At 57.5% G+C, this 25,927-nt stretch overlaps 1 protein-coding gene across 2 annotated transcripts; it reads left to right on the forward strand.

Moving 5' to 3' along the window:
- The first annotated feature begins 933 nt into the window (after positions 1-933).
- On the forward strand, positions 934-25,781 carry PPFIA3 (PTPRF interacting protein alpha 3). 2 transcript variants are annotated; one of them, XM_055145755.1, is made up of 30 exons: positions 934-1,206; positions 5,462-5,716; positions 5,931-6,032; positions 6,336-6,500; positions 6,980-7,054; positions 7,799-7,873; positions 8,165-8,386; positions 9,959-10,105; positions 10,189-10,323; positions 10,959-11,042; positions 11,295-11,426; positions 11,737-11,799; positions 11,892-11,968; positions 12,221-12,350; positions 12,856-13,043; positions 14,375-14,597; positions 15,404-15,567; positions 15,688-15,815; positions 17,520-17,613; positions 18,027-18,108; positions 18,262-18,462; positions 21,263-21,325; positions 21,489-21,515; positions 22,468-22,643; positions 23,441-23,538; positions 23,754-23,929; positions 24,052-24,120; positions 24,272-24,443; positions 24,871-24,941; positions 25,041-25,781. In XM_055145755.1, the coding sequence occupies exons 2-29, from the start codon at positions 5,477-5,479 to the stop codon at positions 24,927-24,929; spliced, it is 3,567 nt and encodes a 1,188-aa protein (XP_055001730.1). In that variant the 5' UTR covers positions 934-1,206; positions 5,462-5,476; the 3' UTR covers positions 24,930-24,941; positions 25,041-25,781. The 2 variants fall into 2 exon arrangements, with proteins under 2 accessions (XP_055001730.1, XP_055001729.1); XM_055145754.1 differs by having other exon boundaries at positions 935-1,206; positions 12,206-12,350.
- Positions 25,782-25,927: the final 146 nt, after the last annotated feature.

The raw sequence follows: 25,927 nt of genomic DNA on the forward strand, positions 1-25,927 counted from the left end.
GATACAGCAGGGAGACACTTGCTTTGCACGCGGTCGACCCAGGTTCTTTCCCCAGCATTGCATCCCATATGGTCCCCGGAACACCTCCAGGAGTTATTTCTGAGCACAGAGCTAGGAGTAACCCCAGAGCATCACCGGGAGTGACCCCCAAAGCCAAAAACAACCAAACCAAAACACTGAAAATAACACCTCAGGCCATAAAGCGAGTTCCAGGGCAGAGGTCAAGGCCTTTTCCCCATAGTCGCCGGACAGGGGACTCCACGACCCGAGCGAGAGCCGGTGGGCGGCCGCGGGGGGCGGGGCGGGGCGAACCATCCACCTCGTCGGCCGGGGGCGCCCGGTCGGCTGCACTAACTCCAGCGTGGGAGGCGGTGGCAAGGGTGCCGCGTGCAGTTCCCGAGGCGGGCGCAGGGGGTGCAGGAAAAGGTGCACTCACCGGCCCACCGCTCACCCACCGTCCACGCCGGGCGCGTCCGTCCCGGGGGGCACAGATTTACAAATGCAACCTTTCAGACCACCCCGCTGTCTGCCCACCCCGCCAGTCGCCGGCGGCACGAGGGCCGCCGCTGCGCGCCGCCGCAGGAACCCGGGGTCGCGACTCGGCGATGCACGCCGCGCGCCCCTCGCTCCGGGTGACATCATTCCCCTGCCGGGCTCCGCCTCCCGCCCCAGCCGAGGCTCGCCGCGCGCCTATTGGTCCAGGCGTCCTGAGCTCCGCCTCCATCTCTCCGCCCGCGCGGCCCCTCCCCGCCTGTGCGGGGGCGGGGTTTAGTCGCCGGCCGGCGCGGACACCTCCTCCCATTGGCCACTAAGCGCCGTCTGTCAGTCCTCTGTTAAAGGGGCCACGACTGCCCTGGAGCTGGAAGGGGGGAGGGAGGAGGAATTTTTTGGGGGGGAAAGTGGGATTTGGGGGGGCGCTGGTGGGCACCCCTGGATCTGGCGGCTGCGGCCTCGCGGGGGGAGGCTGAACGGTGACAGGGGCACGGGGTTATTTTAAGGGGTAGAGCGCTGTGAGACCGTGAGGGGGAGGGGGGTCCCCAGCGCCCAAGCCGGAGCAAGAGACGCGGAGCCCGCGCGAGCGGCGGAGACAGGGCTCCGGAGCCACAGATCCGGGCCCCGGCCGCCGCCAGGGGCCCCGCCCGGTCCCCCCACCCCACCCCACGTCCCTCCTGCAGCCCAGCTCCGCCCGCAGCCGCCGCGGACCAGGTAGGTAAGAGCCCAACCCGGGCCGCCAGGCAGCGCCCACCCTGGGGACCCCTCGCCTAGCTTCACCCGCCGCCCCGATATCCTGCTTCCCTTCTGCATCCCTGGGGATCCCTGAGCCCAGATTTCAGAGCCCAACCCGAGCCCCAGGCGTGCCCCTCCCGGCGCCCTGAGTCTCCAGCTGAACCCTAGAATCTCAGGCATACTGCCGCCTCGCGCCGCCTTTGGGCCCAGGAGCCCGGCTTCCTCCGTTCAGCCCCGGGGACCCCCACCAGACCTAAAGCCTCCTCTCGGCCCAATCCCGAGAGCCCCTGACATCTGCCGCTGCTGTGTCAGACTCTCCCTGGGAGGGCCGGCCGCCCCCCGTCGCGTCCGCAGAGTCACCCCATTCGCGCACCGGGTCTGCCCATCTCCAGCCCTCTGGCTGGACCAGCCAGCCCGGTCGGCTCAGTCGGGGCCGGCTTGGCGGCAGCCTTGGACACAGGCCCGTTCCGGAGCTGTCCATGGTCAGCGCTCTCTCTGCCGCCGCGCCTCCCCCACCTCCTGCTGCCGTCTCCTTGCCGGGGAGTGGGCGCCGGCGGCGCGGGGATCCCTCACCCCCGCCGCGCCTTTGGCCCGGGAATATCCGGGCCCTCCCCGACCTGGGCGGCTGAGGAGAGCAGGGGAGCGCAGGGTTCTTCTGGTCAAGTTCACGCCCAGGTCCTCAGCCTCTGGGGTTTCCGGGACCCCAGGTCTTTGTGGGGAGTCAGGTTCTGCGTGTCCGTGCCTGGTTCACTTTAGGAGCCTGGGTCTCCGAGGTCCAGCTCCCGTGCCCATTCTGGAGGCCTGCCTGTGCTCATTCCCTCTGGTAAAGGCCCTGGCTGGGCTCTCATGATGGAGGAATCCAGTCTTTGCACCCCTCTGAAACCCAGTTCAACAGCCCCAGCACCCTCAGCTTGGAAAGGGAGGCCTAACCTCTGCCCCCTAACTCGTCTAGGTGCCAGCAGGGACTCAGGACACAGGCCTTTGGCTTCTGCCCACCCTCTGCCAGAGACCCCAGCAGTCTTGTCCCCTGAGACCCAAGGGTGCCCCCCAGTGCTCAGCTACCCCATCTTTGGAGCCCAGCCCCCAAGCGCCAGAGAAACAACTCACTGGACTGTAGCACATGCTTAGTATGTAGCACATCCCTAGCACCCCAGGAGTGATCCCTGAGCATAGCTGAGGGATGGGGGGGGGTGTCCAAACACCAGTTTAGACTCCAGTTCTGCCTGCCCACTCCCCCACCCCGACACACACACTGTGTATCTAGCTCCTTACTCAAAGGGACATAGGTTCCCTCTGCCCCCATGATTTCACCTTTCTGATGGCCATAAAAATCCCTACCTCATCACTGCATCATCATCAGGTGCTGTGCTCTTGTGGGTTTCTTGCCTCTACCCTGAGCTCAGCTTCCTGAGGCTATCCCCGTGACCTGTACCCCAAGTCCACACACAGGTGAAGAAGTCAAGCACTTTTTCCTGTTCCTCCAGCTGTGTCCTCGGGCTCTCTTCCTCTCTAGCTGATCAAGTATCTGCCTCCACAGGGCTTCCCTGTCTATAGCTAAACCTATGCCATGCTCGGCCTCCACATGCCTCCTGAGCCCCAAGCAAACCCTCCCCCCAGCCCCGACCCCACCACCATCTCTATGTTTGGGGTTACGTGTGAAATTCTGGGCATAACTTAACCTGGGTGAATGGTCACACACCTCCTGCAGGCCTCCTGGTCCAGTTCCAGTTCCACTAGCTCCTTAGATGTGTTCCAAAGTTTTAGAAACCAGGCCTTATGCTCAGCTATTTCCTTGGCAGCATGAGTTCTAGGTTTACACCTAGTGCTGGCAGGGTTCTAGAGTCCAGCCCCCCTTGCCAGAGGCATTTTGTGTTCTAGAATGAGTGGCAATGGTGAGCCTTTTTTCAAATGGTGCTCCAGACGCTAGAGGTCACTTCTCTATTCTGGGGTCCAGCCCATCTTACTACGCTCATGCCCCTCGCTCAGTCATGCTACAGGGACCTCTTTGTTCCTGGGGTTCTAGCTTTTCAGCCCTTTCATCTGCACCTACTCTGTTCCTCTCTTCTCCAGCATGGCCTTCTTGTGGAACTTTCCCCTGGTAGATTGTGGGCTTGCTCCTCCATCTGCCACTTCCCTACTCAGCCTATTCTAGGCTCTTTCCTCTTCTGGAGTCTTCGGCCTAGAAATGTCCTCATTTCCAGAACATCCCCGCCCCCCTTTGCCAGCTCAGTCCTTATGCCAGGAAATTCTCAATTCCCAGCATGCCTCCTTCTGCCTCTTGCCCCTTCCAAGTTCCAGGCAAACACCTTGTGACTTTCTAGGTTTTTTTTGTCCCCTCCCATGCAGGACCCTGACTTCTAGATTTCTACCTCCTGTCCTCTCTGACTTCTGGCGTTCATCTAGACCCAGGATGAACCATGAACATGACCTTACTATGTTCTCTGCCTTATCCCGTCATCTGAATTCTAGATTATGTCTCCTGTCTGGTTTGTGTTGTACCGCCTCAGGCTTCTTTTTGGATGTTGTTTGTGTGTCTGGGATTCTGGGGTGACTTAGGTACTAAGTTAGAGATTGCTTTTGGCTGCTTCAGGGTTCTAGATCTAAGTTTTCAAACCTGCTGTCCCCAACTTGGCCCAGCTTGTGGCTCTCACAGGACACACATTGTAAATGTGTAAATGTGTGTCTCTTTTCCATCCTGTATTGTGCTTTTGGGAAATGTACTTACTTCCTCCTACTTCTGGCTTTGTTCGGTTTTATTCCCTGCCCAGTGAATTTGAGCATATACAGTGGACTTCCTAAAGCTTTCCAAAGCTGGTTCTGGGGTTTGGTTCCAACATGATTCTGGGCACCAGGCAGCCTTGCTCGCTTGTAAACATTTTCCTCTCTGGCCTCAGGGATTGAACAGTACAGATTTTCAGCTGTATTTCTTCAAAGACCCCAGGGGACCAGCACCCAGATACCCCCTTTCCCACGTCCAGGGGCCCTCAGTCCTGCTCCTCTCTGCCTCAGATGGACTGCAAAGCATTGGGTGCGGCTGGGAATGAGCCCATCTCAGAACCGGTTATGCGACTGCCCGCTGCCCAAAGGGAGAGAAGGAAAGGCGGGAATAGAGTGAAAGTCCCTCCTGCTTTCGGCTGGGCCAGCCCGACCCGTTGGACCTGATGTGCATGGAGGGAGTGGTCTGGGAGATCCAGCTTCCTCTCCGCCCACAGTGCAGCACCCAGACTCCTGTCCTGGGGGCCTGTGCTCCTGGGTTCTGGAGATGGAGGGATCAGAAAGCGGGGAGATCTGGGCCTAAAGCAGGAGCTCAGAAGCCTGCACTGTCACATCTGGAGGGAAGACAGACATGTGGCCACTGGCTCCCAGGGCTAGAGGCTTAAGGTTCAGGGTCTCCCCTGACCCTCCTCTGGCCCCGGAGAGGAACCCTGGGAAAAGGGGGGATGTATAACTTGCTCTCCTGACATATTTCCCCACCTCACTCCTGGTCCCCTATGTGGAGTTTTTTCTCTTTCTTTCTGGAGGTGGGGTTCAGCTGCCTGGTAATTGGAGGCTATCTTGGGCTGGACAACAGGTGCAGTACAGCCCTGTGGCATTATACCAGGAAAATAAAATACACTGGCCAGCCCGGTCCCTCAGCCTGCCGTTGGCCCCAGGGCCTCCATCTCCTCACTCATCCTCACTCAGTGTAGTTGGGAGGTTTTTTTTTTTTTTGCTTTTTGGGTCACACCTGGCAATACACAGGGGTTACTCCTGGCTCTGCACCCAGAAATTACTCCTGACGGTGCTCAGGGGACCATATGGGATGCTGGGAATCGAACCTGGATTGGCCTCGTGTAAGGCAAATGCCCGACCCGTTGTGCAGCAGTTGTGCTATTGATCCAGCCCCTGTTGGGGGGATTCTTAACCAGAAGAACTAGAATCTGATTTTCCATGTGGCTTGGGCCATTTTGGGTTTCCTGGCTTTTGTTCCTCTGAAGAAGCCAGGCAGAGGTTTGCTATCTGGCCTCGATTTCCCCAAATGTTCTCACCCCATTAGCTTTGTCAGGCATCCTGAACATAGTGGATTTTACTTAGTTTATGACCCTAGCGGGAGGGGCCCTCAGTTTCTTCGGTCCAATGCCAGATTTCCCGGCCTCAGTTTCTGCTTTGTGATATCCGAGCGGCCCTGCCTCAGTTTCTCCGCCTGTGTCTTTAAGAGCCGGTCTGTGTTCCCTGCTCCTTTTCCGCACCCCAGGCCCACACTGCCGCCATGATGTGCGAGGTGATGCCCACCATCAGCGAGGATGGCCGGCGGGGCTCGGCGCTGGGCCCGGACGAGGCGGGCGGCGAGCTGGAGCGCCTCATGGTCACGATGCTCACAGAGCGCGAGCGCCTGCTGGAGACGCTGCGCGAGGCGCAGGACGGGCTGGCGACGGCGCAGCTACGGCTGCGCGAACTGGGCCACGAGAAGGACTCGCTGCAGCGCCAGCTCAGCATCGCGCTGCCCCAGGTCTGGGCGGGGCCGCGGGGCGGGTCAGGGGGCGTGGTCTGGAAGGGAGGAGTCTGGGGGCGGGGCGGGACTTATGCCGGTGGGCGGGCCCGAGTCTCCGGATGGGGCGGGGCTTGCGGAGGGGCGGGAACTTCAAAGTCCCAGAACTGGGGCTGGACGTGGAGATTAGGATTGATCTGATTGTCCCCATCCTGTCCACTCCACCTCTGTACAGGAGTTTGCAGCACTGACAAAAGAGTTGAATTTATGTCGGGAGCAGTTGCTGGAGCGGGAGGAAGAGATTGCCGAGCTGAAGGCGGAGAGGAATAACACGCGGGTAAGTGTTGGAGGAGAAGCCTCTGAGGGGTGGAATCTGTGTGGGGCCAGGAGAATTGCAGAATTGTGACCTCATCCACACTCCCCTGTATTCTCCCTAACCCTACTTCCCGACCTGTTCCTTTTACTCCCCGAACTCTTTATGTCCTGTTCTCGTGTGTCCTGTACCTTTCCTGCTATCCCTCTTTTTTTGACTGTCACTTTTGCCTTACCCGTGTGCTGCCCCACCTGCCAATCTCTTCCTCGATCCCATCTTTCTTTCTTCCTCGCCTCTTTCCCTTGGCCAAATACCCTGTACCTACAGCTTCTCCTGGAACACCTGGAGTGCCTGGTGTCCAGACACGAGAGATCACTACGCATGACTGTGGTGAAGCGCCAGGCGCAGTCCCCGGGCGGGGTTTCCTCTGAAGTGGAGGTGCTCAAGGCTCTAAAATCCCTCTTCGAGCACCACAAGGCCCTGGATGAGAAGGTATAAGAAGCAGGAGAGGGCTGGAGTGATAGTCAGCGGGTAGGGCGTTTGCATTGCACGTGGCCCACCTGGGTTTGGTCCTCGGCATCCCATATGGTACCCCAAGCACCGCCAGGAGTAATTCCTGAGTGCAGAGCCAGGAATAACCCCTGAGCATCGCTGGGTGTGACCCCAAAAGCAAGCAAACAAACAAAAAGAGGCATGACAGTCTGAATGCAGAATGGAATGGCTGAAGCTACCCTGAGCACGTGGGGCTGTCTGACAAAGAGTGTTGGCTGTGATTATTTGGAACCTGCTATGCAATCAGGAATTTCATTCATGGCTATTAGAAAAATGAAATTGGTAGCTACCAGTGGTAGCTGGCTGGGGCTGTACGCCCATTTCTGAAGTTTTGTAATGTTGCCTTATCAGTTCTGTCCCAGGGGGTGGATGGGGTAGGGTCTGAGATCCCGCTCACTGCATCCTCTTATCGCTCCTAGGTCCGGGAGCGGCTGCGGATGGCTCTGGAGCGGGTGGCAGTACTGGAGGAAGAGCTGGAACTGAGCAACCAGGAGGTGGGGTCAAGGCCAAGAAGGGGGAGACCACTCGGGTGGCCTTAGCTCTGGGTACCAGACTCTGCTGGGGCAGAGATATGGCGAAGAACCAATGCGATTGGACTGTGGAGTAACTTTTTGGGCCCAGCTAAGGGGAGAACCGTCGGATGAGAATGAGACTGAGGCAGGAAGTGGAGCTGGGGCTGAGTGGAAGAAGAGACCATCTGGGCCAAGTACCTAGGGAAATGTCAGCTTAAAGAGGGACACCTCTACAGGAGGTTAAGGATATGAATAAAGGCAGGGCCAGTAGTGAGGAAGGGGTTTGGAGAGACAGTACAACAGGTAAGATCTTGCCTTGCACGTGCCCGACCCTGGCATTCCATATAGGTCGCCCGAGCACCTCCGGGAGTACTCCTTAAGCATCACCAGGTGTGAACTCCCTCCCCGAAAAAAAAAACAAAGAAGAGCGAGGATATAATATAGATATTACTAGAGATAATATAGGCAGTGGGATGTTTGTCTTGCACAAGGCAACCTAGGTTTGATCCCTTACATCACATGTCGTCAGGAGTGTCCCTGAGCACAGAGCCAGGGACTCCTGAGCACAGTCAAGAAAGATGAAGGGTGGACTTTAGAGACTTATGAAGACACAGAGATTTATAAGGACTCAGGCCTAAGGGTAGATTGTGGGGTGGTGGTGTACAGTGAGAAGTATGGTGAGACTTCTAGGGCCCCCTTTGGCCTGACCTTATTTTCCACTGCCAGACTCTGAACCTTCGGGAGCAGCTGTCGAGGCGACGGTCGGGACTGGAGGAGCCTGGCAAGGAGGGGGACGGGCAGGTAAGAGGCAGGAAATCTGCCTTGCCCTTCCTCTTGGTTCTGTAACCGCCACTCAATTCCTGACTGTGTGAAGATCCTTTTAATGTTGGGCATGATCCTTACTGATGTCAGAATTTAGAATCCCCGAGATCCTTACTGACCTTTGACCTCTGATTCCAGCCACTGAGGTAACGTCTGTGAATCCTATGCCCCTTCCTGATCTTTGATCTCCCGCTCCCCTTGGCATTCTCTCTCCATCTCTGTGACCCAACTCCAGGGTCTGTCTCTTCCTCCCTCCTTGTCGCCGTCTAGTCCCTTGCCAATGGCCTGGGCCCCAGTGGGGATTCCAGCCGGCGCACAGCAGAACTGGAGGAGACGATGGAACGGCAGCGGGCAGAGGTATGCCAGCTGCGGGAACGCCTGGCGGTGCTGTGTCGCCAGATGAGCCAGCTGGAGGAGGAGCTGGGCACTGCCCACCGTGAGCTGGGTAAAGCCGAAGAAGGCAACTCTAAGCTCCAGCGAGATCTCAAGGAGGTGAGGCCAGAGGCCCTGGTGGGCACTCCCATCCCTCCCCCCACACCCCTATTTGTGTAGTCACGGAGCTCCTGAATTGTGGCGCCTGAATTAATCCACTGTCAGCATGTGCTGTCATCATTCCAAGCCTCACTTTTGCCCCCTACACACACTGTTAAATGGGGTTTATGACCCTCCCCAGAGCATCAGTACATGGTACATCCATGTGGTAGGTGCTCAGTAAATGGTCCTAGTAATTCTGGTTTTGTTGGGAAGTTTTTTGTTAAACTTCTTTTTGGGTTTTTGTTATTTTGGGGCCACACCTGGCTATGCATCTACCATGAAACCCCAGAACTATTCCTTCTGGTCTCCAGGTGGCTCCTGGGAGTGTTTTCGGGATGGAAGAGCATATTGTGTCCCAGGAGACCCTCAGGCATTAGCTCCATGACTGACACCCCAGAATTGCTGAGAAGCTAAAGCCGAGGGATTTGAGGCCATTGGAGACTTCCCAGGCTATATGCCTTAGAAGTCCACATGGGGAGGGTTTGAGCCAACACTGCCTTGGAAGCTCATGGGAAGAGTGGTACCACCATTTAAACTTGCAGGTGTCCTGAAGACCCAAGTGTGGTTATTATTGGAAGCTCTGGATTTGTTTTTGTTTTTTTTTTTTTGTTCAGTATAATTCTCATAGAGCGACATCTTATAGCCTAGTTCTCCCTTTCAGAGAACCTGTAAAGCTACGGAGAGCTTCCTGCCCGCACAGGAGAGCCTGGCAAGCTCCCCGTAGCGTAGTCATATGCCAAATATAGTAACAATGATGGGTCTCATTCTCCTGATCCTGAAAGAACCTCTAATGCGGCACCATTGGGAAGGACGAGTAAAGAGAGGCTGCTAAAATCTCAGGGCTAGGACGAATGGAGACATTACTGGGCCCGCTCGAGCAAATCGACGATCAACAGGATGATAGTGATAGTGATAGTTCTCTTTTGGTTTTTGGTCATATCTAGTGGTGCTCAGGGCTGACTTCTGGCTCTGAACTCAGGAATCACTCTTGTGCTCGAGGGACCATAGGGGGAGCCAGGGATTGAACCTGGGTCAGCTTTGTACAAGGCGCTACCCATAGTACTATAGCTCCAGCCTCTGGGTAAGTTTTTTTTCTTAGTACTCAGGGGACCATGGGTGCTGGGATCAAACCTGGGGCTCCTGCACACAAATCATACACTCTAGACTATTGCGTTACCTCCTTCTCCCCTTACTGGCTGCTCCTAGCAGGAATGGTCCCATCATGCCATGGCAGGAGGGCAGGAACTTTATTTGCCAGGATCTTCTTGGGCATCTCATCTGGAGGCTGAACGAGGTGACCCCAGTGCCTGTTTTTTGTTTGTTTGGTTTGGGCCACAGTGGGCCATGCTCAGGGCTTACTCCTGGCTCTGCACTCAAGGGTCACCTCAGGCGAGTTCTGGGGATCCAACTCAGGTTAACCACGTGCAAAGCCAATTCTAACGGCTCTTAGGGTTGTGATAGCTCTTCCCTGATCCCACCCTGGTGTCTTCAGAGAGGTGTAGTCCATGCCATCCTCTGCCACCTCTGTAGGCACTGGCACAGCGGGAAGATATGGAGGAGCGAATCACGACGTTGGAGAAGCGTTACCTGAGTGCCCAGCGTGAGGCTACATCTCTGCATGATGCCAACGACAAGTTGGAGAATGAGTTGGCCAGTAAAGAGTCGCTGTACCGACAGGTGGGGGTGTGGCCAGGGTGGGTTGATGGGGTGGGTGTGAGGGCTTGGGTGACCCTTCGACTCCCCTGCGGTTCTCCCCACAGAGTGAAGAGAAGAGCCGTCAGCTGGCCGAGTGGCTGGACGATGCCAAACAGAAGCTGCAGCAAACATTGCAGAAGGCGGAGACTTTGCCGGAGATAGAGGCGCAGCTGGCCCAGCGCGTGGCAGCCCTCAACAAAGTGAGGGCAAGCCCAGGACCCACCCAGCGTTTCTGCAGCAAGGCCCTCTGGGGCGGGCCTGTGGGAGGTGGGGAAAGGGTTGGGGCCCGAATCTCTGGGAGGGCCTGAGGTTTGGAGAGTTCAAGATACAAAGACCACACTCCACACCAAAACAAAGCAAAACTGGAGGGGCCCAGGCAATAATATAACAAGTAGGGTTTGTCTTGCATGTGGCTGCCCCGGTTCAATTCCGGCACCCTTTATGGTCCCCTGAGCACTGCCAAGAGGGATCCCTGAGCAAAGAACCGGTAGGAAGTCCTGAAGACCACTGTGGCCCCAAAACAAACAACAAAGAAACAGAATGAGTCTTGGGATGAGGCAGAGTGTGGGGTTTGAAGAGGAGTGTTCTCTAGTCTGGATGGAAAGGATGTCCTGGAACTTGGTGGGGACCCTTCCTGGAGAAGGGGTCAGGATTCAGTGACAGTTTCAATGGTGGCGAATCCTTCAACTTGGAGTCCTGAGGATCTGGGGCTCCGGAGCTGGGGCCAGCCACCTGCCCGAGGAGGAAGAGGGGTGCGGGTGCAGAGACTAGGGGCCTAGGACTGACAGGAGCAAAGTCAGAGGCCATGGCTCTCCCCTTGTGCCCCCCACCTCAGGCTGAGGAACGTCATGGGAACTTCGAGGAAAGACTCCGGCAACTGGAGGCCCAGTTGGAGGAGAAGAACCAGGAGCTACAGCGGGTGAGAGGGCCGGTGGCATCTGTAGGAGACTCCGAGGTTGGGGGCGGGGCTCTGAGGTGGGGAGTGGGGAGGTTTTGATGTTGGAGCCTGGGTAGAGGTTGGGGGCGGGGCTCCGGGATTGGGGGCGGGGCTCTGAGGTGGGGTGGGGAGGTTCTGATGTTGGAGCCAGGGCTAGAGATTGGGGGGCGGAGCTGTGGTCTAGATAGACTCTAACAGCCTTGAACAGGTACCCTGTTCCCTCTCCTGAGGCAGGCCCGGCAGCGAGAGAAGATGAACGATGACCACAACAAGCGGCTGTCTGAGACAGTGGACAAACTGCTGAGCGAGTCCAACGAGCGGTTACAGCTTCACCTCAAGGAGCGCATGGGGGCGCTGGAGGAGAAGGTGATCCCTGTCTCCTATCTGCTTTGTAGGAGTCTTTATGCACCCCACGACCTAATTCTGAGGCATCTCTACCTAGAGTTCTTGAGTTTCCCATGCCCTCAAATCCTGATCTCCTGAGATGACACCAGACGCTGCTCTGGGACTCACCAGCAGTAATCCCCCAGCCCCCATCTAGGGCACACCCCTCACGCCACCTCCTCTCCTGAGTTCCCTCACACCTATCCCTGGACACAGCAGGCCTCTCCCAGCTCCCAGCCCCTGTAGGTCCCTTTCAGGCGCTGTCCCCTCACTGCACCCCTGTCCCTCCCAGAACTCCCTGAGTGAGGAGATTGCCAACATGAAGAAGCTGCAGGATGAGCTGCTGCTCAACAAGGTAAAGGGTGGAGGGGCCTGGGGTGCTGGGCGGGGGCAGGGCGGCAACAGCAGCTCCAGGCTTGTTGCTAACACCTCCAACTCGGCCTCCAGGAACAGCTCCTGGCTGAGATGGAGCGGATGCAGATGGAAATTGACCAGCTGCGTGGCAGGCCGCCCTCCTACTCCAGGTGACAGGAGCCTTCTACAGGGGACCCCTGATCACACCCGACCCTTCCAGTCCCCAAGTCACCCCACTCTCTGACCTCTGGAGATGTCCAGGGACTTCTGTTCCATTGGACCCTTCCCTGATCCCTGACCCTTTCTCCTGACCTCTAACCTCTGATCCTACTGCCAGGCCCGTGCCCAAAGCCTGTCTGTTCCTTAGCCCTGAGCCCTTGGTCTCGCTGCCCCCTTCATGAATGCAGGTCTCTCCCGGGCAGTGCCCTGGAGCTCCGTTACTCCCAGGCACCCACATTACCTTCCGGTGCCCACCTGGACCCCTATGGGGCTGGCAGTGGCCGGGCAGGCAAGAGAGGTCGCTGGTCAGGAGTCAAAGACGAGGCAACCAAGGTCAGCAGACACTGGGACAGGGGGAAGTGGGACGCTTAGTGGGTGGCAGTGGGGGGTGGAGCCCTGTTACTGGTGGCTAGGGAGTGGGGAGGCAGGACCCCTGACCTGTGTCCTCTCCTTTCCCTGCATCCCCGTTTGCCTTGATGTCTCTTCTTGTGCCTGTATCGCCCACTGCCTGGTGAGAGTCTTGGAGAAATTAGGGTGGGGGCAAAAGGACAGCGGAAGGGGCGGGGCTCAGTGGGCGGGGCCAGAGGAAGACCGGACTTGGGCTTGGAACAGGGGAACCCTGGACTGGGGAGACGGTCGTGGGTGTGCATGTGGTCCGGAGACAGTGGGTTGCAGGTAGTCAAGTTAAAGGGACTTGTCCAGAGAGTAAACTATGCAGAGAAAATATGAAGGGGCGGGGTGGTCACAAAAGCAGGGTGAGATCAATCCATGCGTGGCAGGGCAGTGCCTACCTCAGCCCTCACCCACTTGCGGTCCCTCTGTCCCCCCACAGGGCCAGGACTGGGAGCGTGCCGCGCCTGAAGGGTCCATTCCGCCCCCATTCCCTGGGGAGCTGGATGGCTCAGATGAGGAGGAGGCGGAGGGTGTATTCGGGGCAGAGCTGCTCTCGCCCAGCGGGCAGGCGGATGTGCAGACTCTGGCCATCATGCTCCAGGAGCAGCTGGAGGCCATCAACAAGGAGATCAAGTGAGCCCCCGGCCAGCCCCTCTCTTTCTGTTGTCCTTCCTTTAGCAATTTTCCCAGCCCACCACTCTCCAGGATCCCCGGATAGACCCAGAAACCTCCTCTGTGATATATATGCAGTAGTGAACCAGGATTCCTAATTTTACAAACCATTGAAGGCTGCACCCTCAGGGGCCCAGATTCTCAATCCTGCACCTCAGGAATCCTCTAGGGCTTTAGTGCAGCTCAACGGGCTGAGCAGATGCCTTGCACGTGGGGGGCCCAGCTTCAGTCTCCAGCACCGCATGGTCCCCTAAGCACTTCTGGCAGTGACTCCTGAGCACTGAGCCAAGAAGAGCCCAGGCGCTGCCAGGTGTGACCCCAAACCCCAAGCAAAACAAAACAAAAACAAACTTCAGTATGTTGAGTAATTCACGGTTTCATATCATCAGTACCCACATTTGCCAGTTCCCCATGAATCTCCCCCAGCGCCCCAATTCCAAACACCCCCCACCCAAACACATGAAGAACCTCGCCTATATACATGGAGAATTTTCATCTAGTATAACAAGAAGCCTCAAGTCATTCAGACTTTCCTGTTGACATCAAGGGTCCCTTGATGCCCGGCAGCTGCCCAGCCAGTTCCCTCTCAACACGCTCACCGTGGTCCCCCAGCAGGCATATACACATGACCACCGCCCTCCATTCATTCAAACTTGGCCTTTCTGGAGGCATCTGCTTTCACACCAAAGGACTCCTTAACCCCCGAGGCCCCAGGCTCAGGCCCTGATTTCACTCTGGGCTACGGCTTTGCTCTGACCATCCTCCTTAAACTTTAACTTCCGGTCCATAGTGACTCCTTCCTTTAGAATTTTCCAGAGCCACTTGGTTATCATGAGGCATATCACACAGACCCCGATCATCTTGTTGCCCCCAACATTCCACCACCTCTGCTGATCACAACTTTCCCGAAGCCTGTGAAGTCACCATGATCCACCAAGACCTACCAACCTCATGGGGTCTTCTGAGAAATTGAAAGAAATTTCTTCTTTTTAAAATTTATTTTATTTTGTTTTTACTTTGGTCCACACCTGGGTGTTGCTCAGGACTTATTTCTGCCTCTGGGCTCAGAGATCACTTTTCTGGACGGGCTCAGGGGACCATATGTGGTGTTGGGGATCAAACCTGGGTCAGCCGCATGCAAGGCAAGCGGCCTATCTGCTGCACTATCGCTCCAGGTGCCCCCAGAATTCCTTTTGTCCCCTACCAGATCCTTCTGGCCCATGAGGACCCCCAGATTCCCTGTCCCCTGTTCTGACCCCCACCTCATGCATGCTCCCTCTTCCCCTGCTCAGGCTAATCCAGGAGGAGAAGGAAACCACAGAGCAAAGGGCAGAGGAGCTAGAGAGTCGGGTGTCGGGGTCTGGCCTGGACTCTCTGGGCCGCTACCGCAGCAGCTGCTCACTGCCCCCCTCCCTCACCACCTCCACCCTGGCTAGCCCCTCCCCTCCTAGCTCAGGACACTCAACACCCCGTCTGGCACCCCCGAGCCCTGCCCGGGAGGGCACCGACAAAACTGTGAGTATTTTGAAGTCTTCACAGAGTTGGGGAGGGGGGTGGAAGGGCAGGAAACAGGGAATCCCAGTAAACAACAATTAGCCTTTGGTTTCCCATGGTGGACCCCACTTTCCCTAGCAACTCCAGTCCAAGGGGTGGAGGGGAGCCTGGGACACTGAGTGTCGCACCCTGAATAATAGATGAGTCTGAGCTAGTGTCTTGGATAGGGGGTGCCCTAGCAGTTCTTCATGAACTCAGAGCTATTCCCCATGATATTCAGGAGTGGCTCTGGTGTCATCAAGGCTATGCCCGGGGATTTGTGTGGTTTCACAGGTAGAAGTTGGGTGTTGGGGCCTCCTGGAGGGCCTGTGCACCACCCATCTGAGTTATCTCCCCAGCCCCAGGTTTAATCTACTTTGGGCGGGGGAACGCCACCAGGCTCAGGGCTTACTCCTGGCTCTGCGCTCAGCGATCACTCCTGGTGGGGTTTGGGGGAACTTACAGGACATTGGGGATCAAAACCAGTCTGCTGCTGCAGGCAAATGCTCTCCAGGCTGTATAATCGCTCCAGCCCCTCGTTAGCGTTCTTTTGAGGCTCGGAAAACCTCACAGGATGTGAGAGACTAAATAAGGCTTGTTAGTTTTCAGCACCCCCCCCCCAAATTCCTTCATGGCCTCTATGTTCCTGGAACTCCCCCACCCAGCTTTCTATGCCAGCTTCAGAAATGGTGCCCCCAAACCTGGAGCAACACAAACACTCCTGGGAAGCCTCCCCCCCACCAACATGATTCCAGCTCAACCCAATGTCTCTGCCTGTCTGTCTCCAGAATCATGTCCCCAAGGAAGATACTGGGGCTCCCCGAGGGGAGGGACCAGCCATTCCAGGAGACACGCCACCTCCTACTCCCCGCTCTGCCCGCCTTGAGAGAATGACCCAGGCCTTGGCACTGCAGGCAGGATCCTTGGAAGATGGGGGACCGTCACGGGGCAGGTCAGCGGGACATGGTTGGGACAGGGAAGCACTGTGTGGGAGGAGGAGACAGAGTGGACAGGAACTGGGGAGAGAGCAGGTACCTTGAATGGGGTCTGTCACTCTGTCCTCTTCATCCAGCGAGGGGACTCCAGATTCCCTGCACAAAGCCCCAAAGAAGAAGAGCATTAAGTCATCCATTGGGCGTCTCTTCGGCAAGAAGGAGAAGGGGCGGATGGTGCCACCTGGCCGGGACAGCCCCTCTCTGGGTGAGAGAACCCATTCTAACTCCTCTGCCACCATCCTGCCCTTCTTCTGTCATGAGATGTTCATCTGTCGGCTTGTGTCTGCTAATTCTTTAGAATGTGGGACAGTTTCGAGGGGGAAGGAAAGGCCCTTATAAGGCCTACCCAAGTGACGGGTGGGCAAATTCATTGGTCATTTTATTTACCTTCAGCCCCCCTTGGTTTTTTTGGGGCCTCGTTTGATGGTTCTCAGGGCTTACTCCTCGCCCTGCATGCAGGGGTCACTCCTGGTGGGGCTTGGGGGTGCTTGGGATTGAACCCTGCCACGTGCAAGGAAAGCACCCTGTTCACTGTACTATTGCTCCAACTCCTAATTTTCTGTTTGTTGGTTTGGGGGCCTCACCTTGGGATGCTCAGATACTCCTGGCTCTGCACTCAGGAATAACTCCTGGCAGTGCTCGGGGGACCATATGGGATGTCACTGATTGAGCCCAGGTCGGCTGCGTGCAAGGCCTACTATTATCAAAAGGCAAACACCCTGTCTACTGTACTATTATCATTCTGGCCCCTTTAACTCCTAATTTTTAATTTTTTAAAAAAGTTGGGCTCCTCCCAAGCAGAAGACCAGGTCTCCCCTCTCCAACCCCCCAGCAATTTTTGGCCAATCTGATGGGTGGGTCCATATGAGGGTCCATGTTTGTGGTAGTGTCAGGAGTTCCCTGAGTCACCCCAACAGTGCTCAGGGGTATCCAGGGTAACCCCTGATGCTTAGAAGACTAGGAGTAGGGCTAAGATAGACCCCATACCAGACAAGCTCCTTAGCCCCATACTCTCTTTGGTACCTCATTTTCTTTTTTTTTTTTTAATTGAGAAAGAGGGAAGGAGAAAGGGGCAGGGGGACAGCCATAGTACAGTGGGAGGGCACCTACCTTGCAGCCGACTGCGGCTGGATCCCCGGCACCCCAGAGGGTCCCCCAGCCCCGCCAGGAGTGATCTCTGAGTGCAGAGCTAGGAGTAAGGCCTGAGCACTGCTGGATATGAACCAAACCCTCTCCCCCAAAAAAGAGAAAAGTTGGGGTGGGGTGGGGAAAAGCCGTATAGGAGGCACTTCCCTCCCTTAGGAGAGCTGAGTCCTGCCTGTTCTCATTATATCGACAATTTTTCAGGAATTTCATAAGTTGCTTGACATCACATTCAGGAGTTGGAAATTGGGGGCTGGATCGATAGTACAGCACGTAGGGTGTTTGCCTTGCATGTGGCCGACCCAGATTCGATCCTCGGCAATCCCATGTGGTCCCCAGAGCACGGCCAGGAGTAATTAACAATTGCAGAGCCAGGAGTAACCCCTGAGTATTGCCGGGTGTGGCCCAAAAAGCCAAAAAAAAAAAAAAAAAACAACCAACTAGGAGTTGGAAATTGGACTGGTGGATTTATTTATGCCCGTGGGAACTGACCAAGGTTTTAAATGTGGAAACACATCACTTCCTCTTATCAAGTCCAACCTGATTTGTGTGTGTGTGTGTGGGGGGGGTGTCTCCATTTCACTGCCTTTGGGGGCAGGGGTGACATTGATCCTTGTCTGGCTTCATCACTCTTTTCATGTCACCTCATTTTTCCTGTTCCCTTGAGGGGCCCTGTCTTGCTGGCACCCCCAATCCCCATGAACCATTCTGCTCCCCCCAACCCCGCTTCGAACATCTGCAAATGTTGGACCCCCTCCCTCTCCAGCGGGAACTCCTTCCGATGAGACTCTGGCCACTGACCCCCTGGGGCTATCCAAGCTGACAGGCCCAGGAGACAAGGACAGAAGAAACAAGAGGAAGTGAGTGTGGGGGCAACAGGGAGGAGGGCTGGTTGGCATCCTGAGAAGAAAATGCTAGAAGGCGATATTTCAGATCCCGACTTTACCTTGGCCCTTGGGAACTCTCTGAGTTTTGCTTGCTTCCTTCCAAAAATCTTCTCTTGGTGGGGCTGGAGGTAGAGTTCCAGAAAAATCTGTGTCAGGGTTCAGGTTTGACGGTGCCAGGAATCAAACTTGGAGCTTCATACATGCCAGGCATGAGCTTTTCCTCTGAGCCCCATCCCCAGGCCCACATGTTTTTTTTAACCTCCTGCTGTCATCCCCCCAAAATGCATGTTGGTGGTGGTTGGCGATGTGGTAATTCTGGCAAAAAGAGCCAGGGGTGCTGGGGTGTCTACCCCCACTAAATGCTCCTGCGCCGGCCCTCTCCCCAGGCACGAACTCCTGGAAGAAGCCTGTCGCCAGGGCCTGCCTTTTGCTGCCTGGGATGGCCCCACCGTGGTCTCCTGGCTGGAGGTACTGGACACCCCACCATTAGGGGCCGACTCGGTCCGCCCAGCCCCCTCCTCCTCGTAGTCCAGAAGCCGGGTGTGGGGGCCCTGGGAGGGGCCAGATGCATCCTCCCTCCCCTGTCTGCCTCCCCTCGGTCTCGCCCGCCCTCTGGCACAGCTGTGGGTAGGCATGCCCGCGTGGTACGTGGCTGCCTGCCGCGCCAACGTCAAGAGTGGGGCCATCATGGCCAACCTGTCCGACACGGAGATCCAGCGCGAGATCGGCATCAGCAACCCCCTGCACCGGCTCAAGCTGCGCCTCGCCATCCAGGAGATGGTTTCGCTCACCTCGCCTTCGGCTCCGGCCTCATCCCGCACGGTGAGTGTCAAGTGGCCAATCGCAGCCCTTGCTGCCTCCAGGCTCCGCCCCCCAGGCCTTGTCGCTAACTCTGCTGGGATAGCACGTGTAGGCACCACTGGCCTCTCCACCTCCCTAACTTCAAACCATAGGGAACTCTGAGCCCCCACCTCAGGGAACCAGACCACTACACACTGGTTTCCTGCAAGGCTCTCCCTTGGGAGACCCCGCCCTCCCTCCCTCCCTTGACTCATCAGTCCTTTGCTTTTTTTTTTTGAGCCACATCTGGCTATGGTTTACTCCTGACTCTGTACTCAGGAATCTCTCCTGGCAGTGCTCGGGGACAATATGGCCCGATCGAACCCGGGTAGGCCGTATACAAGGCAAAACTTCTTACCTGTTGTACTATGACTCCGGGCCCTACCTAGCGCCATTTTTAAGCGCCTCAGCTCGGCCCCGGAGCTGTTTCTGGTTGGATGGGCTAGCCCGCTGTAACTCTCAGAGAGATACCTCTCAGTGGGCTGGAGCACATACTTTGGGAAGAGCCCTCTGGGTGTGCCCAGTGCCCCCAAAGGAGAACGGGGCCAGAAAGCTCAGTGGGCTGTGCACACAGCTGGCTCGAGGGAGGCCTGGGTTTGTCTCCTTGTGCCTGTGGTACCAAACACAAGTAAACAGAACTCACACAATCTGGGGCCTGAGAGTACAGCAGGAGGACATTGGCCTTGCACATGGCCAACGGAGGTTCTATGGGGGATCCCAGAGCACCCCCCAGGAGTGATCTCTGAGCTCTGAGCCAGGGGTAACCCCTGAGCACAGGTAGGTGTGGCCCCCAAACCAAAGAGAAAGCAAAAAAGGAAAAAAAGCATTCTCCCTCATCCTTAGCCACGACACCCTCGGCACACTGAGGAACATGACTTTTGTTACCATTTTTACCTCCGATCTGGTCTCTATCCACATTTTCCCCCGACCCTCATGCCCTGTGTTTTGATAATCTCTGACGTTCTGGAGCAGCTTCAGAAATATTGGAAATGATATCTGACTCCTAATCTGGAGGCTTCTGGGAGAAGGGCAGGGGCACATTCTTCATCCTGTGCATTCAGGTGGTCCAGGTCCAATCCTGGTACCTTGTGGCCCTCCATCCCCCAGTACCACCAGGAGCAAGCCCTGAGCTTTGGCTCAGGAGTCCTTGGACACGATGGGGTAGAAATTCCCTCCAAATCAATGAGGGCCAGATAGAACAGGGTTCAGACACTTGTGGTCAACTCACGTTTGATCCCAGCACCACAAATGGTGCCCTGATACCTGTCAGGAGTGATCTCTGAGCATCAAGGCTGAAGTAGTCCCTGAGCACCACATGGTGTGGCACCCCAGACAAAAACAAAAACTAGTGACTGAATGTGTATCACACACACACAGACATTTGTTCCATTGCTCTGTGTGTAATGGATGTGACAGGTGACACTAGCTGCCCAGGCCACCAGCAATATTCCTGGCCCAGTCCGAACTTGAATTTGCCCAACCACAAGTCGCAGGCCCTTTCACATATGAAACAGGTGCTCCCTCTTTTGAGATAGCCTGGAAAGCTGGGTGTAGTCCACAGATAACCATGGTCCCAGGGGCCAGAGTGACAGTACAGTGGGTAAGGCTCTTGTTTTCCATACTGCCAACCCGGGTTTGAACCCCAGCATCTCATATGGTCCCCTGAACCCACCAGGATTGATCACTGAGTGCAGAGCCAGGAGTGACTCCTGAGCACTGCCAGGTGTGACCCAAAACCAAAATAGCACTGTAGCACTTAGTACTGTCATCCCATTGTTCATCGATTTGCTTGAGCGGGCACCAGTAACATCTCCATTGTGAAACTTGTTACTGTTTTTGGCATATCGAATATGCCACAGGTAGCTTGCCAGGCTCTGCCATGCGGGCGGGATACTCTCGGTAGCTTGCTGGGCTCTCTGAGAGAGACAGAGGAATCGAACCCGGGTCGGCTGCGTGCAAGGCAAATGCCCTACTCGCTTTGCTAAAACCAAAATATTAGTAATTAAATTTTTTTTTTTTGGCTTTTCGGGTCACATCTGGCGATGCACAGGGGTTACTCCTGACTCTGCACTCAGGAATTACCCCAGGCGGTGCTCGGGGGACCATATGGGATGCTGGGAATCGAATCCGGGTTGTTTTTATTTTTTTGGTTTTTGGGTCATACCTGGCGATGCTCAGGGGTTACTCCTGGCTCTGCAACTCAGGAATTACTCCTGGTGGTGCTGGGGGGACCATATGGGATGCTGGGAATTGAACCCGGGTTGGCCGCGTGCAAGGCAAACGTCCTACCCGCTGTACTATTGCTCCAGCCCCTAAATAATTTTTGTTTTCTTTTTGGGTCACACCTGGCGATGCACAGGGGTTACTCCTGGCTCATGCACTCAGGAATCACTCCTGGCAGTGCTGAGGGAACCATATGGGATGCTGGGAATCGAACCCGGGTCGACCGCGTGCAAGGCAAACGCCCTACCCGCTGTGCTATCGCTCCAGCCCCTAAATAATTTTTTTTTTTGCTTTTTTTGGGTCACACCCAGCAATGCACAGGGGTCACTCCTGGCTCTTGCACTCAGGAATCACCCCTGGCGGTGCTCAGGGGACCATATGGGATGCTGGGATTTGAGCAAACGCCCTACCCGCTGTGCTGTCACTCCAGCCCCTACATAATATTTTTTAAAATAAAGAAGATATTCATGATCTGAGGCCCTCCGGCGCAGGCCCCTTCCCCCTCTTCCCCGTCGAAACCCGGAAGCCCCTTCTCAACCCTCCGTGCCCCCCAACTCAGTCCACAGGAAACGTGTGGATGACCCATGAGGAGATGGAGTCCCTCACCGCCACGACCAAGCCCGTGAGTGCCCTCTGCCGGCGTCCCTGGGGTGGCGCTAACGCTTCGGGAGGGAAGCGGGGCGAGTCGGCTCTGCGGCCCGGCTCCTCGTTCCTCCCGCCCGCTTGCTCTCCTCCGCTCTCCCCTTAACCCATCCTTCTCTCCCCTCTTCCCACTAACGGGTCAGGAGACCAAGGAGATCAGCTGGGAGCAGGTAGGGGGCGCGGGGCGGGGAATGGGCGCATGACCAGGCTGTGCACGCTGCATGGACGCCCCCTCCGAGCCCGCCCCTTCCCTCCCATCATCGCCACGCGGGGGCGCTGCGCGCAGTTCGGCTCTTCGCTCCCGGTGGCTGGGGGGTGGGGGGGGCGGTCAGCGCCGTGCAGGGCCATCCCATCACGGCAGGCAGCCGGGCTCTAGGGGCCGACCCGTTGCAGCCTGTTGCTCCGAGGGTTGAGGGTGAAATTCCACTGTCTCCGGAACGGTTTGGGGAGGGGGTGAATGGGCAGCAGAGTCCGCCAGGAGGTTGGGACGCTGGACTCTCAAGAAGCCGGAGCATGCTGGGCTGTGATCTTGGTGGAGTTGTGGGTTGTTGGCTTCTGATAACGGGACAGGATTCTGGACTTGTCGCGAACCTAGCCCCGGACCATGTACCACATTTCACTGGCCTTTTGAGGGCCGTGAGGGAGTGATGGGTGGGCTCTGCTGGGGAGGAGGGGAAAGGGAGAGCAATGCTGAAAAAGCCTTTTTTCCTTAGTTGGGGAGGACAGTGATGGTGCTGGGAGGGGGGCAGGGAGTGTCGAACTGGCAGGTCTGAAGTGTCCATGCACAGTTCAAGGAAGGAGGTTGTGGGGATGCAGATTCTGAGTCAATAACCCTGGGGAAGCCTGAGGCCCTTGGATGCCAGCCAGTGCACAGAGGATGGCAACACGGCAGGTCCGAGGGCCATGCTCGACGTTGATGACACCACAGTCTCATGACCGGGGCGAGGGGACCACCTTGGATTGATCATAGTCCAGAGCAGAGATTTGCCATTGACTCACACGGAGGGGGAAACGGAGAAGTTTGGGGCTGGGGGGTGGTGAGGGCTGGACTGGACCCCTCTTATATATACATGGGAAGTGGTCAGAGGGCCTGACCCCTCCCTCACCTGCCCCTGGCCCCAGATCCTGGCATACGGCGACATGAACCACGAGTGGGTGGGAAATGACTGGCTGCCCAGCCTGGGGCTGCCCCAGTACCGCAGCTACTTCATGGAATCGCTGGTGGATGCACGCATGTTAGACCATCTCAACAAGAAGGAGCTCCGGGGCCAACTCAAGATGGTGGACAGCTTCCACAGGTGGGAGCTGCCTGGCCATGGGGGACAGTCCCGGGAAGCCTTGGGCCTCTGGGAGCAATGACGGGGAATTCCTTGAGCCTTGCACTGTCATCCCGTTGTTCACCGATTTGCTCAAGTGGGCACCAGTAATGTCTCCATTGTGAGACTTGTTACTGTTTTTGGCATATTGAATACGCCACGGGTAGCTTGCCAGGCTCTGCTGTGCAGGTGGGATACTCTCGGTAGCTTGCCAGGCTCTTCAAGAGGGACGGAGGAATCAAACCCGGGTTGGCTGCATGCCAGGCAAACGCCCTACCCGCTGTGCTATCGCTCCAGTCCTTGAGCCTTGATTCCGAGGAAACCCTGACTTTTCAGCTCCTTCTGCCAGTACTCCTTCTCCTTTTTCCATTAGGAAAAGTCCAAGGCCAGACACGACCTGGCTAAGTGACTCCATGCTGCACCCCTTTAGCCAAGTTAGCCTATAGGAACTGCTCACTGGAGATGCCCACAGCTCATGGAACAGTCTAGAACTGACCTCATGGAACATCTCCCTGAGCTTGGGCTGGAGAGATATAGTACAGCAGGAAGGGCACTAGCCTTGGACACAGCTCACCTGGGTTGGATTCCTGGCACCCATAGGGTCCCCTGAGCACAGAACCAGGAGTCAGCCACAAGCACCACTGGGTGTGGCTCCAATATAACAACCACACAAAACCCAAGCTGTCCCAGGTGACCACAGCCAATGGGGTGATCCAGGTAGAAGTGGCAGACACTGGGATTTCTGAGGCCCCTGGGTGACCCCACTTCCTGCCTCTCAGAGTGAGTTTGCATTATGGAATCATGTGTCTGAAACGGCTCAACTATGACCGGAAAGACTTAGAGCGGCGGCGGGAGGAAAGCCAGACCCAAATTCGAGGTAAGAAGAGGGGGAGTTTCCTGGGAGCCACAATGCTGGTGTTGAGACAGGGCTGGAGGAGGGACATTCAGGGAGCAACCCCCCCCACTGTAAACCAGGGAGAGGGTCCAGCCCACAGGAAGGCATGGCCATCGGGGGAGATGGCAGGGGGAAGGGGCCCAACTGGCCAGACTTGTTCTGGGAAGGTCCACGCTAAGGATTCCTTCCATCCCCAGATGTGATGGTGTGGTCCAATGAGCGGGTCATGGGTTGGGTATCCGGCCTTGGCCTGAAGGAATTCGCCACAAACCTCACGGAGAGCGGGGTGCATGGGGCGCTGCTGGCCCTAGACGAGACCTTCGACTACTCCGACCTGGCTTTGCTCCTGCAGATCCCCACGCAGAACGCGCAGGTGAGCTGCGGCTCAGGCCCGCTCCGGCGTGCCGGGCGGGCGGGGGTTGGGGGGCGCCGCGGACCCCCCTCCCCGAACCCCAGACTGCACGCAGCAGCCCCTCTCCTGCCTCTCCTCTGCAGGCCCGGCAGCTCCTGGAGAAAGAATTCAGCAACCTCATCTCCATGGGCACGGACCGGCGGCTGGACGAGGTGGGAAGCTGATCAGGATACAAATGTCATTTCTAAGCCCCCCTCCCCACCGGGGGCAGGGGCCGGATCATATCGCGGAACGGGGCAGGAGGGCGTAGTCTCGACCCGGCCTGGTTCCCTCATTCGCCCGCTGCCTCGCCCCTCTACACAGGACAGCGCCAAGTCCTTTAGCCGCTCCCCATCCTGGCGTAAGATGTTCCGAGAGAAGGATCTCCGAGGCGTCACCCCCGACTCAGCTGAGATGTTGCCCCCCAACTTTCGTTCGGCCGCAGCAGGAGCCCTGGGCTCGCCGGGGCTCCCTCTCCGCAAGCTGCAACCAGAAGGTGGGCGCCCCCCCCCCCCAGGTCCCACAGCCCCTACTGCCGCAGCCTGGGATGGGACGGGGATCCGCGCAGTCGGTTTTTTGTTTGTTGGGGAGGGGGCCACACCCAGCTGTGCTCCGGGCTTGTTCCTGGCTCCGCGGCGGTCAAGGATTACTCCTGGCAGTGTTCGGGGACCACCACGCGTTCTAGAAGCCTCCTTACCCAGGGGCTGAAGGGACCTGGTCCTTTCACTCTCCCCAATCATGAGAAAAGGCCAGCTCCCTCCTAGTGTGGGCACTGGGGCACTGGGGGCGCTTTGGATGAAACCGAGGCTGGGAGTGAAACCGGCGCGGAGCGTCAGCGGCTCGGGAGGGGACATCCGCGGGAAAGATGGTGGGGGTGGGCAGTGCGGGCGCCCCCGTGGACCCGCTGCCCGCTCTCCCTCCAGGCCAGAGTTCGGGGAGTTCCCGGGCAGACGGCGTGTCGGTGCGGACATATTCCTGCTAGTGTAGCCTGCAGGTGAGCACGGCCGCTGGCATGGGGGGGGGGGTGTGGGAGGGGGTGACGCGGCGGCGCGGTGGCCCCTCACGCCTCGCGTCCCTCCCCGCGTCCCCGCAGGTGACCTCACTCGGAAGCTCCTTCCAGAGGCGGGGCTGAGCCCCCTCCCGCGCGGAGAGCGGGCGCCGCGGACCGGACCATCTGTACAGACGCGCGGGGAGAGCGCGGCCCCGCCTCGCCGACGGACTGGACCAAACTGGACTGAGCGGGTGGACCGAGAAGACCGGAAGCCCTCCCGCCCCCGCGCCCACCTCCCCCGTTCTCTACTTTGTAATTTATTGATCCGTTTCCGATCGGAGCGGGGGTCCTTTCCTCGCGGGGAGGAGCGGGGCTTCCCTCCCGGGCCGCATGCGTGGAGAGGCCGTCCCCTCCCCTCTGCCCTCCCTCGTCGCGGGGCCCAAGTCTTCCTTCTCCGTCCTCAAGGAGGAGCGGGGGGTTGGGGGGGACTCGCTGCTACAAGCCTCGCCTCGCCTCGCCTCCTGGGTCACCCGAGCCCGCCCCGCCACGTCCGGTCATTGATGCCCGGGGTGGGCGGTGGGCGGGGTCCCCTCTCCCTTCCCAGTGTCTCGTGGCCCCGGGGCCCCTCCGCCCCCCCGTGCTGTGGCCGTGTCCGTGCCCCGGGGGTAGGGGGCGCAGAAGTGCGCTCCCCGGCCCCCTCCGGCCCCGGGGTTTGCATGGGAGAATCCTCTTTCCACGATGCCACTGGGCGACGTGGCTTGGGGAGGGGGAGGACGGAGGGCTCGGCCTCCCTGCCCCGGGCGTCACTCAGTGATCACGGGTAAAGAGAACTGTTTCAGAAAGGCCCCGACTCGACTGTTTTCTTCGTCGAAAAAGCAAAACCCAGCACCTCCAGGACCCACGAGCTGAGGTCTCTCCTCCCTCGGACCCACCAGTTCTCCCAGTGGCTACCCACGTGCCCGACGGCCCGGAGAATGCAAATCCCAGGC

The sequence above is a fragment of the Sorex araneus genome, chromosome 8 (assembly GCF_027595985.1).
Source record: "Sorex araneus isolate mSorAra2 chromosome 8, mSorAra2.pri, whole genome shotgun sequence".
NCBI lineage: Eukaryota > Metazoa > Chordata > Mammalia > Eulipotyphla > Soricidae > Sorex > Sorex araneus.

Bases quoted from the DNA above. Each gene is read 5' to 3' on its own strand.
- PPFIA3 (XM_055145754.1), top strand. From the start codon at position 5,477: ATGATGTGCGAGGTGATGCCCACCATCAGCGAGGATGGCCGGCGGGGC. The intron at 11,800-11,891 runs GTAAAGGGTGGA...CTCGGCCTCCAG, and splicing joins ATGAGCTGCTGCTCAACAAG to GAACAGCTCCTGGCTGAGAT. The intron at 18,109-18,261 runs GTACTGGACACC...CCTCTGGCACAG, and splicing joins CCGTGGTCTCCTGGCTGGAG to CTGTGGGTAGGCATGCCCGC.